General features: G+C 42.6%; 1 protein-coding gene across 1 annotated transcript in view; it reads left to right on the forward strand.

The window, feature by feature from the left end:
• Positions 1-14,142, forward strand: part of MAN1A1 (mannosidase alpha class 1A member 1) — a 171,138-nt gene that overhangs the window by 35,102 nt on the left and 121,894 nt on the right. Inside the window, exons 3-4 of the mRNA XM_069599127.1 lie at positions 9,679-9,775; positions 12,700-12,815. Coding sequence (XP_069455228.1) covers positions 9,679-9,775; positions 12,700-12,815 — 213 coding nt within the window. The remainder of the gene's footprint in view (positions 1-9,678; positions 9,776-12,699; positions 12,816-14,142) is intronic.

The raw sequence follows: 14,142 nt of genomic DNA on the forward strand, positions 1-14,142 counted from the left end.
TGTCCTTCAGAAGGTGAATAGATAGACTGATACATGCAGACACTGGAGTACTATTCACTGGGAGGGATGGGGCTTGGAGGGGAGGGGAGGGAGGCTGGAGGGGGAAGGGATGTATGTATAATTATGGCTGATTTGTGTTGTTGTAGGGCTGAAACAACAACATTGTAAAAATTTGAATGTATATTTAAATTAAAAAAAGAAATGAGGTACTAAGTCATAAAAATTGAGACATAGAGGAACCTTAAGTATATATTTACCAAGTGGAAGAAGTCATTCTGAAAGACTATGTACTATATGATTCCAACTGTATGATATTCTGGACAGTGAAAAACTATAGCGACAGTGAAAAGATCAGTGGTTGTAGGGTGGGGTGGAGGAGAAGGAAAAATAGTGGAGGCCAGAGGATTTTGGGTCAACGAAACTATTCTGTGTGATGATATAATGATGGATACAAAGTCACTATACATTTGCCAAAACTCATAGAATGTACAATAACCAGAGTGAACCTTAACGTAAACTATGGACTTCTGGTGATGGGACATGTCAGTTTAGGCTCACTAATGTAACAAATGTATCATTCAGAAACATCATATTATTAGTATTACTACACGTGTGTGCATAGGGAGTATATGGAAAATCTATACTGTCCTTTTAATTTTGCTGTGAACCGAAAACTGCTCTAAAAAATTGTCTATTAAAAACACATACATATAAAAGAAAAAAAAGAAATGCTGTGTCCTGCAACTCTCCTCTTGATAACTGAAGCAGAACAGGACTCTCTCAGGCAACTCTGCTTGCTTAAGAAAATAAGAAGAAAAGAATGTACATTTTAAAAGGCAGCTATCTCTAACTTTTGCTCATTTTTAGAAAAATTTTGCTTATTTTTTATTATTTATGTATTCTTTCTCATTAATTATATTCTAACTTCATAGTATTTGTAACATTTTAAAAAAGGAGTATTAAAAGAACCAATAAAAAGTTTATTAGTCTTCATGAACTTGACAAATCTTATAAACAGATCCCTTAAAGAGCATATTTATTCTAAAACATTGTGTCACACCTGCAGAAAGATAAATGGAGTGAAAATTTGAAGCTATAGAGTGACACGCATGAGTTAAAAGGATGTTTGGATTGCTTTGTTGTTGTTGTTTAGTTAGTCACTTGCTAAGTCGTGTCCGACTCTTTTGCAACACCGTAGACTGCAGCTCTCCAGGCTCCTCTGTCTATGGGATTTCCCAGGCAAGAGTACTAGAGTTGGTTGCCATTTCCTCCTCCAGGGGATCTTCCCAATCCAGGGATTGAACTCACATTTTCTGCATTGGCAGGTGGGTTCTTTACTACTGAGCCACCAGGGAAACTTATTTTATTACAAATATTAAAACTAAAATTTTTTTTAAAATGTCTTTTGAGAGAAGAGATTCACTGAGAATAGGTTTGTTTTTGAGACCTTCTAGAATAAAACAAAGGTCCGTGGTATCCCTGCAGGGAGTATCGTTTTCTCTTGCCTGCTAAAAGCTCTGTGCTGCTGCTGCTGCTGCTGCTAAGTCACTTCAGTTGTGTCCGACTCTGTGTGACCCCATAGACGGCAGCCCGCCAGGCTCCCCCGTCCCTGAGATTCTCCAGGCAAGAACACTGGAGTGGGTTGCCATTTCCTTCTCCAATGCATGAAAGGGAAAAGTGAAAGTGAAGTCGCTCAGTCATATCCGACTCTTGGCGACCCCATGGACTGCAGCCTACCAGGCTCCTCCATCTGTAGGATTTTCCAGGCAGGAGTACTGGAGTGGGGTGCCATTGCCTTGTAGTCACTGATGATTCCCAGGTTTGGAAAAGCACTCACTACTAGGCCTTTGCCTGGGAACTGCGCAGGGAAGATCAGTTGGCATCTGGCCTGCAAAGGACCACTTGCTAGCCTCCCATTGACCACAAAGGTCTTACTTAGCAAGGATAATTAATGGAAGCAGATTTAGATCAATTTAAAATCAACCAAAGAAAAACCAAGAACTCTGATGCTGCATGTTTGAACTCTGTGGGAAGAGACCACAGTCACTGACCACAAGACAGATATTTTTGAGAAGGGAATAACTACAAGTCATAGACCCTCAGCTGATCCAGAGCTTGTCTGTATAAAGAAAATATTCTCACTAATAAATACTTTTTTCCAAAAAAAAGGAGTGTACTAGATAGTCATATATGAACAAATCTTTTTCTAGCAGCCAACTTTTCAGATGCGAAATTACTATTTCTTAGAATATTTATATTGTAGTCAAGTTTGGAGGGGGCTTGAAAGGGGTGTCCTCTACCCTCTTTCATTTGGTAATAGCACAGACATTTTATAAAAGAGTATCAGAATTTGGTCACAGAGAAAGAACCATTAAATAGCTTATAACCCAGTTCTCTGGGCTAGACATAGAAAAACTGGGTTTTTCTTAGGATATGAGATACTTCTTAGAAACAGGACAATCTGTCCTCTATAAGTGGTGATTAACTGGACTTCTCATTTTTTAAAACTGACTTTATCAGGCATTCCGAGTCTTTTTCAGAAGAGATTGCTGCTCTAACTGCTGTTTCAATTCGAGGAATTAATGTTTAGTAGCCCATTAGGATTCATACAATAGTAGCATTAATAATTACTCTTCCTTTATGTATCTCCTGCTTTCTTAAAAAAAGAAACAACAACACTAAATCGGCTGTAGGAGAATTCAGGACATCTGAATCTGAAGAAAATGTGGTCACACATCTATCCACTCCTTGGTTATAAGGCAGCCTGGGGTGCCTGGTGACTAATTGCACACACTGGGACAAGGAAGAAGAAGTCAGCTTGTGGAGAGGAGGAAAGAAGAGTGGCCACCTTTAGCCCTAGAGGTGGTGATAAAGCTCACGAAATACTGCAGCTGAAAAGATCAGGGGTCAGCGCAGTTGGCAGCTCAGTGTGATGAAGAAGAGTTCACGGTTCTCCATAAATCCAGGGACAGGCAGGGTCGGAGGAGGGCAGAGCCATCTTGTCCACCCTAGTAGCCTACACAGTGGGAGGAGAGGAGTTGGGCTTCAGAGCTGGAGAGAGAGCTGAAGCAGAGGGAACGAAGGTCCTGAGGGTTGAAGGATTCAATGCAGATGAGAAAAACTGGTGCTACTAGGACCCGTCCTGGAGCCAGCTTACAAGTCCAGTTTGGTGTGTGCCCTTCTGCTGCGAGACCCGGCCGTGTCCCTTTGGATCCCAGGTAGGGCTGCCCCCTGTGCCTGGAGCAGCAGGGGAGCTCAGTCTTAAGGTTTGCAAGCAGCAAAAAGTCACGGCATTCTAAGTGATGCAAAAGAAAGAATCAGAATGGGAGAGTTCGCAACCTTGCTCTTTCTCTGTGCTATGCTGGGCCTCTGCTTCCTACTCTGTAAAATGGGGTTAATAGTACCCCAGAGGCATTGCTGCTGCTGCTGCTGCTAAGTCGCTTCAGTTGTGTCCGACTCTGTGCGACCCCATAGGCGGCAGCCCACCAGGCTCCTCCGTCCCTGGGATTCTCCAGGCAAGAGCACTGGAGTGGGTTGCCATTTCCTTCTCCAATGCATGAAAGGGAAAAGTGAAAGTGAAGTCGCTCAGTTGTGTCTGCCTCTTAGCGACCCCATGGACTGCAGCGTACCAGGCTCCTCCACCCATGGGATTTTCCAGGCAAGAGTACTAGAGTGGGGTGCCATTGCCTTCTCTGACCCCAGAGGTGTTAAGGAGGATTAAGTGTGTGGCAGAGCATTACCAGGCTCCTCCCCCAGTGCCTGTAGGTGTGGGACAAAGTTAAGTCACTTTCTTTTTACAGCTTCTGCACTTGTATTTGTGGAATGGTGTAGGATTTAGAATTACAAATGCTTTCTGAAATGGCAGCTTACCTCTCATTCAGCAAGAAGAGAATTGCTGAGAGGTATGTGCATAGTGCTTTATACATCTCAGGTCTTGAGGACTCACTAATTCTGGGCAGAGTCAACACCGATGTCCTGACAGGCCCTGAACGGTCAAGAGCAGGCACTGAGGCAACGTGGGCTGGAAGTGGGCCAGGCACTGCTCCCTGAGCTGGGGGGGGGGGGCAGCCTGGAGGGAAGCGTCATGCCCACAGGCCTGAGAACAGAGTAGTCAGGTCTAGACATGTGCCCTTAAACCTGGGGTTGCAGTGCAGACCGCTGGTCTGTGGGCCATCTGTGGCTCACAGATATTTTTTCCCTTTCACTAGTATACTGTTTTTATTCTAGACCCCTGGAAAACCTAGCTCAAACCTTGAAAGCAAGCTTAGTATTTTTTTTTTTTAAGAGTATTTCTTTAAATGGCTTTAGCCAGGGCCTTCACTCTTGTTTGGCTAAATTCCCCCATCATTTTCAGTTGCCCTAAACCTGGCCATTCTATTTCTGTCTGGCCCTTGAATTTTCAATCCTTCTTCGGAGCCCAAAGCAGAGCAGGGCACAAGCCAGGGAGCTGGCCCTGGACCCAGAACCAACAACTGAATGTATTCTATCCCTCTGTCCAGGGGCTGCTGGGTGAAGTACAGGACTGTGTTGAATTTGGAGTGGGCTACAGTCCATGGGGTCACAAAGAGTCAGATGGATACAGCTGAGCACAGCCACACAAACAGCCTTGTGGAAAGGGAGAAAGCAAGTGTTAGTCGCTCAGTCATGTCCAGCTCTTTGCTACCCCGTGGACTGGAGCCTGCCAGGTTCTTCTGTCCATGGGGATTCTTGAGGCAAGAATACTGGAGTGGGTTGCCATTTCCTTCTGCAGGGAATCTTCCTGATCCAGAGATCAAACCCAGGTCTCCTGCATTGCAGGTGGATTCTTTACTGTCCGATGGAAAGGGAGAGAGAACTGATGTATTTCAGTTTTGGAAAGAGATAAATTGAGCAAAGTGCTGAATGAGTGTTTTAATCTGATACAGGGTGAATTTGGAAGCTCTCATGGCTGGGAGGGTTCTTTGTGCAGAGCGAGGACAGATAGAAGGTGGGTGGACTCGGACCTTGCCCAGTATACCGTCTTAAGGGGAGAATCTTCCCAGGACTGTCTTAGGCGGCATCCTGGTTCCATTTAGGGTAACAGGGTGCCAAATGCAGTAATTGTGGTAGACTCCAGGCCTGCATGTCTGTGAGTGCCGAGTCATACCGTGCTCTGAGTTCTGTGACCTCTCAGTGACACTGACCTCTTCCCTCCCCTGTGAATTTCCCTCCCGCTGAATTGCCCTGTCTGCTGTGTGCGTAGCTCCGTGTCCACTTTCCTTTGCGCTGTTCTTGCTTATCTCTGTTTAAACTCCTGCACCAGGTGGGGCAGTGAGGTGGAGGTCGGCCTGAAAGCCAGGAACACTCTTCAGATGTCTCCCTGTAGCCAGACGTTATCAGATCTGATCTCCTGACCATGATGTGAGGAAGATAATTCTATTCATTTAATTTTTTCATGTAGACGGTAATTTTTAGAGCAGCTTTAGGTTCACAGCAAAACTGAGTGGAAAGTATGGCATATTCTCATAGATCCCTGCCCTAGCACAACCCAATCCTCCCACACAGTTAACATCCTGCACTGCAGTGGGATGTTTGTTTCCTTCGATTGTTGTTTTTAAAGGTGAGAAACTGAGGGTCTGAGAGGTCTGACCGTTAGACAACAGGGCTCCAGCTCCCCCAGCTGAAGCCCGCCTGCCTTGCTCCCTGTGACGGCATCCACAGCACAGAGTCTTCTGGGGGCTCAGTGCTCCTTCTGGTCCTCAGCCTTCTTCCCGCAGGAATGTAGGGAGCCAGGCTGCACCAGGTGAGAGGCAGGGCCGGCTCGATTGTTGTCTCGTGTTCACGAATCTAGACGTTGTTTTCCAGTGGGTGAGCAGGGTTTGGCCAAGCTGTGACTTGATTTCTTGAAGTTTACTTTTTATCTTGTTTCCCTGCTGCCGTGTCCCTGTTCCACCAAAGATTAAAGACTGAGAGAGTGATCCTAAAAACGTTTTCAGTTGAGATTTTGATCTGGATGTTTCAGAAGTTACTTTCATGTGACAAGTAATGTCAAAGTTTGGTGGAAATTACTGACAGGCTTTTAAAATCAGTTTGTTCAAAGCATCGATTGTAAATGTAAATTTAAGAGCGAAGGCCATCAATTTCTACCTTATCAGGGCGGTAGATTCAACACCCTCCCCCTTTCTCCGCTAGTCCTCAGCTGAACCAAGTGTAGCCTTCCATGTCCTTTGAAATAGCTGGAATGTGAGTGTCTCTGAACTGGTTGTTGTTGTTCAGTCGCTCAGTCGTATCCAAGTCTTTGCAACCCCATGGACTGCAGCACGTCAGGTCTCCCTGTCCCTCACCATTTCCCCGAGTTTGTCCAAGTTCATGTCCATTGCATCAACGATACCGTCCAGCCATCTCATCCTCTGACACCCTCTTCTCCTTCTGCCCTCAATTGTTCCCAGCATCAGGGACTTTTCCAATAAGTCAGCTGTTCATATCAGGGGACCAAAATCCTGGAACTTCAGCTTCAGCATCAGTCCTTCCAAAGAGTACTTGGGGTTGACTTCCTTTAAGGTTGACGGGTTTGATCTCCTTGCTGTCTACTGGACTGGTACGTTTGTTTGTTTACACTTAATGGGTATGGAAAGTGGACTCAGATTAATTGCCTCACTTGGAGTCACACCAATGATGGCAGAGCTCAGATATGAACCCATTTTTTAAAATGCTTGTACCTGTGACCTGCTCTTATACATTCCTCCGCAGTAAACAAGAGGATTTTTCTATGAGGACATACCACTGGGCAGTAAGTAAACAGTCTCAGCAGGAAAAGAACCTCATGGAGGAGAGGAAGATAATTCATCAACATTGAGCATTCAGCAGCATTGTTTGCAGTTCTGTAATCCCATGGGCGGAGGAGCCTGGTGGGCTGCAGTCCATGGGGTCACTCAGAGTCAGACATGACTGAGCGACTTCACTTTCACTTTTCACTTTCATGCATTGGAGAAGGAAATGGCAGCCCACTCCAGTGTTCTTGCCTGGAGAATCCCAGGGAAGGGGGAGCCTGGTGGGCTGCCGTCTCTGGGGTCGCACAGAGTCAGACACGACTGAAGTGACTTAGCAGCAGCAGCTCTACAAGCTTGACATAATTCCCCTGGGCACCATGCAAATAACTGACCACCCCCCCACTCCCCCACCCCCGCCCCCGCCGTCTGCTTCCCAGTCTCTCTCTCTCTCCTTGCCTTTCACCTCCCTCATGGTTTCACCCCAGGTGACCAACCACTGGAATCCTTTAACGGGATGGCTCTTCCTCTTTATTTCACAGATTCCTGGAGAAACCGATATTAGAGCTCCATACAGGGCACTTTGACCACACTGTTTTCTCTTTCTTTTCTAACTTTAACGCATAGAAAATCCCATGGGATGAGGAACCCATTTTGAGAAATGGGTCACAGCAGCTTTTGAAATACAGGCAGATAAGCAATTAGTGTCTGATTTTCCCTTAGGGAAAAAAAGATAAGGAAAGTTCATATATATTACAGTAGTAACTCAGTGAGGTTCTATGCCAGTGGTACATTGTATAAATGGTCATGTTTGGCTAAAAAACAGTCTTCTATAGGAAAGCTTTATGCTGTCTTTGAGTCATTAGTAGTACATGGCACAGATTTCCATTCAGACCTGGAGTGGAAACAAATCATCGTAACAATTTTTTTTTTTCTGTTCTTGTATTAGGTGTATTCCAAAAGCTTTTGGATTTATAAAGTATCTTTGAAACAGGAATAAAGAGTTTACCAAATACAGTGCATTTAATGGGAAGACCAAATCGAACTGAGATGTAATCTCAAGGTGTTTCTGTACCTAGTGTTCATGTACCCTGTCTTTTCAGAGGCTCATTGGTTTCTATTTGTGTGACGTGAGTTTAATTGGGCTCAATATAGACTTAAATTCAGTAGGTGTGCGATTATTCACCCTGTGCGCAGGGTGCCACCACACAGGTCATGCTCATGTAATCCTTACATGCATCCTGTGAGGAATTATCCCAGATTTTCCCATAAAGAAAGCCTGACTCATCCATGATCGTGTGAGTAATTGGTAGTCATTGTAAATCAAGTTATTTTCCCTTCAAACCTAGTATACTTTTCAACAAAATTAATTTATAAGGAGGAAAATCTCTAAAACACCATCGTATACACATTCTGTTGATGGTTAGAAGATCAACAATCTGGTTCATCATAGGAAGGGTCTGTTGCTGACTCATCAAAGGAAGTTTATACAGTGTATGATTAATGCCACTGGCTTTGAAGTCAGGCCAACACAGGGATGAACCCTGGCTCCACAGCTGTGTAGAAATGGCATGACTCTGAGCAAACATGTTTGTGTTGTAACTTCTCAAAGTCTCAATTTTTTCGTCTAGCAAACAGTGACAATACAACGTCATTCAAAGAGTGGTAACGAGAATTGAATACAATACTGAACATAGAGCATTTAGTGGAGTACCCAGCAGACAGTACAGATGTTTTGGTAGCTGTTATTACTAACAGTAGTGGTGAGTTAGGAAGATACTTTACTGATATAGAGTGATTGAAGATAGTGCTTTATTATTTGGGGGGACATAGGAAGACTTTCTTATTAATAAAATCGTACTGATCTCACTGAAGATTTTTAGTGATAAACAGCCTGTATATAATATGTATGACTTTAGTGATGCTTTTTAAGATATTTAAAAATACAGAGCCAGATTAGAATATTTCCCCATTATGTTCATATTTTAGTTACTGTTGCTAATGGATTGGGGATAGTGGCATGAATAAATTCTGAACAGGTGAGGGGTCCTCAACCCTTTTAAAAAAATGTATACAAAAACAGGTGCAGTGTATTCTTAGAGTCATTAAAAACATCTGTACAACTATTCTATAATAGTTATACAACTGTTTTGATAAGCTCTTAGAGAATAATTTATTTCCTTGACTATTATTCACTTTCTGCTATAGTTAATATCTAGCATAATAGGTCAGAGCTTAGTTTCTAAGCCAGGAAAAAGTGATTGATTTTCATTATATGTAAGTAAACTAATTTTGTTAAAATTAATAAAATTTGAAAATGAAAAACATATACAACTAATTTACGGCAGAGAGTTTTGGACTTTAAAAACATTTCTAGTACAAGACATCTAGGTTGGGAATATATAGAATTAGCTTCTTTTTTTCATTTCCTATATTTATTTAAAAATACTTCTCCATATAGTCTTGGTCAAGGTACATCAGTGTTTAAAGTAATAACTTTGGATGTCTGTACACTAAGTACAGAGAACTTTTTGCAAGAAAAGGGGGAATTTTAAGTATACAATCCTTATAGATTTTATACATTATGAGGATGAAATAGATAAATGAATGATTTATCTACTTAGACTTATCTATTAAGAATGATTCACCCTTTTATGATAAACTGTCTGTTGCTGGGAACTGACTTTTGAAAATGATATGTATTAATATGTGAAATAAGATTAAATGGATTTAAAAAGTCTCGTTTTGTAGACATACAGGGATGATGTGTATTTGTATGTTATGTGTGTGTTCCAGCTTATTCATACCATTGTCCCCCTTTTAATTATCATCATCCTTTTAACTGAGCAGTGAGTTTTAGTGTATTAACCTTTAGATCTTCGATGTATGATCTATCTTGCAGCAAAAACATCTCAAATTCAAATTATAATCCCATTTTTATTTCTTTTCTCAGATGATGAAACATGCTTGGAAAAATTATAAACGTTATGCCTGGGGTAAAAATGAACTGAAGCCTGTATCAAAAGGAGGCCATTCAAGCAGTTTGTTTGGTGAGTACTATGTGCTTTGGCTCATTCCTGGCAGTAACTTCTCTCCAATCGACTGCACTTGTGGGTGGTGGAGAAAGTCTGTGTGACCCTCCAGATTGTGTTGCTAGGAGACTTGTACACCTGATGGAGTTGTCTGCAGGGGTTGTGCGTAGTGTGTCCTTCAGACATAGCACTGACTGCACTTTGGAACCACCTGCGTCCCTTAAAAAATACTGATGCCTGGGGCACACTTCCAGAGATCCTTATTTAATGGGCATGGGCACAGTATCCTGATTTTTAGCTCCCATGTGGTACATAGCAGAGGAGTATTTGTTGGCTGCATTAACTGCTTCCTGTCAGATAAAAGCTGTGTCTTTATCAATAAGCTGGCCGAGGCAGCCAGCCGCGGTGACCTTCACTGTGTCTCAGTGACTCTCAGCTTTGGCTCTGAATTTCTCTTGTTTGTGAGAGAAAGGGAGGATGGAGTCATCTGTTACATGAACTTCCATTCATCCACTTTGGCATCATTTTATTGCTTTGGGTCCTCACAGCCTGCTTCTGTGATTAATACCTTCTCCACGTATTAATAACATTCACATTGTGGAGGTGCAGAAGCTAAGTAACAGAAGTGTTAGATGGATTCCTTGGGTCACAGAGCTCCCCAGCGCCCTTCTCCCTGAACTCCATTCCTCTTCAGTTCTCACAGTTTCGTCTGTAAGTAACAGGATGAAAGGCGGGGGGAGGATGTGAATCTTGGTCTGATACTTCTGAAATCACCATGGAAAAGGTGATGTTCTATCTTTTAACTGAAGCTGTTATATCGTGTGTGCTGAGTCACTTCAGTTGTGTCTGACTCTTTGCCACCCTGTGGACTTGTAGCCCACCAGGCTTCTCTGTCTATGGGGTTCTCCAGGCAAGAATACTGGAGTGGGTTGCCATGCTCTCCTCCAGGGGATCTTTCTGACCCAGGGATCAGACCTGCATCTCTCACATCTCCTGCACTGGCAGGCAGGTTCTTTACCACTAGCGCCACCCGGGAAGCCCCCTGTTAAATAGATCACATTCTGTAACAACAGTATCAGCTGACCCTAGGTGCCACAGTGCCATTTGTGCATCTTCTCATTTGATCCCTGTTATTACGTGCATTTTATAGATGAGAAATATGAAACTGAGAGAACAGCTTGCCCAGTGCTAGCCATCTACTAACTGGCTGAACTGGTACTTGAACCCACATGTGACTGGCTAAGGTCAGAGTCTGCTCCTAATCACCCCACTATACTTTTCCATTTATTTAGGACTTTGCATTTGTTTGGCTCCCTTTCCAGCACTGTTATTAGTAAACACAAATCTTTGCAAAGTTTATGACCTAGTGCAGAAGACGTATGTACAGATAGTGAATTACCAAAGGACTGGGTGGATTCTTTGAATTGTGGTGTTGGAGAAGACTCTTCAGAGTCCCTTGGACTACAAGGAGATCCATCCAAACCATTCTAAAGGAAATCAGTCCTGAATATTCATTGGAAGGACTGATGCTAAAGCTGAAACTCCAATACTTTGGCCACCTGAGGCAAAGAACTGACTCGTTTTGAAAAAGCTCTGATGCTAGGAAAGATTGAAGACGGGAGAAGGGGACGACAGAGGATGAGATGGTTGGATGGCATCACTGACTCAATGGACACAAGTTTGAGTAAACTCCAGGAGTTAGTGATGGACGGGGAGGCCTGGCATGCTGCAGTCCATGGGGTTGCAAAGATTCAGACACGACTGAGCAACTGAACTGGACTGGGTAGATTCAGTAGATAATCATTGGAAGTTGTGAAAAACAGTGGACACTCTGGTAGGGAGAAGGACATTGCAGGAACAGTTAGGGAGCACTGGATGAGTAGGGGGAAAGGCTGGTTGGTTCATCACAGCAACTCACTTTAGACGTGAAAAGAATCAAACCTGGAGTGGTAGCAGTACATGTGGCTTCAGATAATTCTAAAGTATGTTTGAGGACGTAGTGACCAGTTAACATGGGTGATGGTAAATAAAGAGAGAAACCCAGACACTTTATGCAGACTCAGAGTTCTTAATTTTTTTAATTGCTTACTATAACTTAAAAAAAAATAATTCCAGTTTTGCTTTTATCTCTATGAAAGTTGTTCATACCATTAAGAAGTCTTTTAGTTGTAAATTTGCCATAATCTTTATCGAAGAGATTCTGTAGTTCTGTGTTAATACAGTGATGATTTTTAAATTTATTGTTAAGCCTTAAAAACATTCTGAGTCTTTCAGCATGGAATGCGGAGGTGAATAAGACATGACTTCTCTATTTTGAGGAACTTCACAGACTGAAAGGAGATGCATATATGTAGGAACAGTGGGAGATAGAAAGTGATGAGTGAAAGAGCAATGTAAAGTCTTCCTGCTGAGGGAGTTGAGAGGAAATAAATGAGAGTCAGGCCTGGTTAGGACATGGGAGGAGAGGTTAGGATCAGTCAGAGCTACAGAGAGGGGGTTGAATTCCAGTTTTGAGTAATGGTTTTTTAGAGCTATCACTAAACAATTTTAGATCTAATTATAATTAAAACAGTTTTGTGCAGGTGCACTTTGATGTAATTACATTAAAATTAATATGTGTATTGCTCCTTGGTTTCAGGTCTTTTTTTTTTTTTTTTTGCTAGAGAATGTGATCACAAATGAAATTTCTAAGAGATTTATTTTCTGCAACTCAGAAAAGACTTTAAAGATTAGTGTACCAGTCTATAGCCTGTGATAATTTTTAGTTTGGTTTGATACAACTTTTAGATTGTCTTTCACTGAAGGAACTTTAGACTGTGTTCAATATTCTTATTTACTAATAAATTCAGTATTACTCACTTCCTGTCCAAGGTATGCTCAGTGTGGATGTATGGATCTGTCAAAGGTGTTTTATTGAGTAAATATTTTTCTGATATTTTCAGGTAATATCCAAGGAGCAACAATAGTAGATGCCCTGGATACACTTTTTATTATGAATATGAAAGATGAATTTGAAGAGGCTCAAGCATGGGTTGAAGAAAATCTAAATTTTAATGTGGTAAGTTAAACAAAAGCTGCCTATTCAGTTCTTAAATCTCAGTTAACATGGATAAATTCTCCTGTGGGGCAAATTATTGTGTTGTACCCTAGCAGAAACAAATAATGCAATTTTAAATAGTATCATACTATATTCTTAACTTTCTCTCCCTTCCTTACTACACAGATACTTTTTTTTTTTTGGCAAATTAAGAGTAAGAATGAAGAAATTAATATTTATTAAGACCTACACGTGCCAAGTATTCTTATTCAAGTCCCACAGTAACCCCAAGAAATGAGTATTATTTTCACACCTTCACAGATTAGAAATAAGAGCCTCAGGGCTTCTCTAGACCACACAGATAGTTGTACATCAGAGCTGTGAGCCCCACAAAAGCCTTGTGCTTCTGCGCTGCGCCATGGTGCAATATTGCGACTTTGTTAGATGAACCTTTGTTAGCTAGAACCCAGGGTTTTATATGGTAAGCTGCAGTTCAATGAAAGACCACAAGAGAAATTGAAATAGAGAGGTTTATTACTTAACAGGTCCTGAAAAGGTACATGACTCACCTCCAGGGGCCACACAGGGAGGCCGAGTATGGACAGAGAGGACCTGGGGCACATGCCTTTGTGACGGTAGATCGAGTGCTTCAGGGTTCCGAAGATAAGGCCGAATTGGTCAATTCAAACCAACTTAGTAGGCTCCAGCAAGGTCTTTTCTGAAGGGCACACAGAGGGCGGGCCCTGGGGGTGGGGGAAACATGATCACAAGAGGGAGTCCTACCAGGAACTGACATTTACTTGTGACCCTGGGGCTGTTATCAAGGGCACACTCTTGCCTGAGGGACTGCTGCTGCTGCTAAGTCACTTCAGTCGTGTCTGACTCTGTGCAACCCCATAGACGGCAGCCCACCAGGCTCCCCCATCCCTGGGATTCTCCTGAGGGGCCAGTGTTCATTTAAAGCCCCTGCCAGCCACTTAGCCGAACAAAATGGATGCCGAGTCAGTAATACCGTGAAGAAGCTTATCTGACCACACCATATGCATCCAGCAGCAGCTGCGTCCACTTTCCCGTAAATAAGGCTTTAAACTTTGTTGATTGTAGACCCGTTTTTTTGGCTGTACCACGGGGCTTGCAGGAACTTAGTACCCAGACCAGGGATCTAACCTGTGCCCACTGCCGTGGATGCACGGAGTCCTAGTCACTGGATGGCCAGGGAATTCCCCAAATAAACTTTTATCAGTTTCTATATGAAATATTTTTAAAATTTTGTACACATGCTATCATTTTTAGTAAATCTTAGTACCCACTGTACATCAAGGAAAAGGTTCATAATTATGGGTAGTGA

The sequence above is a fragment of the Ovis canadensis genome, chromosome 8 (genome assembly GCF_042477335.2).
Source record: "Ovis canadensis isolate MfBH-ARS-UI-01 breed Bighorn chromosome 8, ARS-UI_OviCan_v2, whole genome shotgun sequence".
Classification (NCBI taxonomy): Eukaryota; Metazoa; Chordata; class Mammalia; order Artiodactyla; family Bovidae; genus Ovis; species Ovis canadensis.